We start from the raw sequence: 1,694 nt of genomic DNA on the forward strand, positions 1-1,694 counted from the left end.
TTGTTAATAGAATTAGAAGAATATGTTGTATGGGCAGTGTATCTTACAAAAACGTGCTGTGTCTTGCAGGTTATACGATAACAGGCACTCAGAGTCATGGTAAAATTAATGTTCACTTCATCGCTGCTCTAGAATTGAAAAGATACAGCGCGGTACTGAAATTGTTGGACAATTAACAGCAGAATTCCTAATAATCTATAATCAACATATCCTTTAGGGCTAAGTAGACATTGCTACCACACGCCTTGAGATGGTCAGCTGTGGTCAGTAGTCCACATACACAATGCTACCTATATTAGCTGTCCTGTCAGTGTCGATCCTCAGCATTAGCACATTGGCTGGGATTGTCACCAACGCATTCATCGTGGCAGTGAACCTCTACATCAGGGAACAAGGAGTCCGGCAGAATGCCTGTGACCTCATAGTCTGCACACTCGGGATCTCCAACATCTCGTTCCTCTTCACAATGACGGTGAATGACTTCTGCACATTTCTGTGGAGTGAACAATATTTCACAGCTGAAATCTACTCAACCTTTAACGTTCTCATCTTCTTTCCTATATTCTCAAGTTTCTGGTTCACGGTTTGCCTCTGCGTCTTTTACTGCATTCAGATTCTCATTTTTACCCAGCCCTTACTCATCAAGCTGAAGCAGAACATCTCCCAGGTTGTGCCTTGGCTGCTTTTGTGGTCTGTGTTGATCTCCTTGGCCATAAGTGTTCCTGCAGCCTGGAGTGCTGATTATAAGTTTAAAACAAATGCATCCACTGACTTCACAGTTAATATCACCCTGGTGGGAGCAATACCCAAACTGAATCTGTACTATCTACTGGTAAGCAATATCATTGGATGCACTGTGCCCCTACTACTTGTAGGCATCTCAAATGTACTAATCATAAAATCTCTTGTTGCTCATGCCAAACAGATGGTGCTGAGTTCCTCTTCTTCGGGCACCCCGCGTGGTGAGGCTGGTCTGCGGGCAGCAAAGACTGTGACATTGCTCCTGTTTCTCTATATTACGTTTTATGTTTCAGAGATACTGATGTTCATTGACATGTTCCCACCAACAAGTCCATGGTTTACCGTGTGCTTGATTGTGATTTACCTTTACTCTCCAACACAGTCAGTTATCCTGATCCTTGGAAGCCCCAAGCTAAAGAACACATCTCTCAAGATTCTCTCTCAATTAGCATGCTGTAAGTGAGGCTCATATCATGGGGATTTTATCAGTTTTTTGTATCTGTATTCAACATTAGGTGTCCAAGACTGTAAAATGATCTGTTGTGCATTGTATTTTGTATTTTTCAATAGGCTTACAGAGCTTCTTTGGGGACCTTATTTATGTGATGATGCAGCAATAAAATGGTGCCTAGTACTGAATATACTTTTACCATTACCGCAATATGAGTTCAGTATCAGTTGTGTTTGCTCCTAACACCATGCGCACCATGCACAGAAAAGCAGTGATTATATGTGCTAAATGTTTGCAAACATAATTAATTTACGTGCTTCTCCATTTTCACTAAAAGAGTAAATCAAATTCAACAATGGGATGATTGCTGAATGCAAGTGTTTGCACCTACTATTTACAACAGAATTTCAAAAGTGGTTTAATGAGCGACCGATTTAAAAAAGGTTTAACTGTGGCTTGGCAAAATGCATATTTCACTGAAACGGTATGCTTGCCAACCCAT

The 1,694-nt window shown here is 41.1% G+C and overlaps 1 protein-coding gene across 1 annotated transcript; it reads left to right on the forward strand.

The window, feature by feature from the left end:
- Positions 1 to 283: 283 nt before the first annotated feature.
- On the forward strand, positions 284 to 1,204 carry LOC147668280 (taste receptor type 2 member 40-like). Its single transcript, XM_086948642.1, has one exon. It carries the CDS (start codon positions 284 to 286, stop codon positions 1,202 to 1,204), a length of 921 nt encoding a protein of 306 aa, XP_086804768.1.
- Positions 1,205 to 1,694: the final 490 nt, after the last annotated feature.

Source organism: Lissotriton vulgaris, unplaced genomic scaffold (genome assembly GCF_964263255.1).
Source record: "Lissotriton vulgaris unplaced genomic scaffold, aLisVul1.2 SCAFFOLD_3375, whole genome shotgun sequence".
Lineage (NCBI taxonomy): Eukaryota > Metazoa > Chordata > Amphibia > Caudata > Salamandridae > Lissotriton > Lissotriton vulgaris.

Excerpts from the sequence above, each read along its gene's own strand:
- LOC147668280 (XM_086948642.1), top strand. The coding sequence starts at position 284 with ATGCTACCTATATTAGCTGTCCTGTCAGTGTCGATCCTCAGCATTAGC.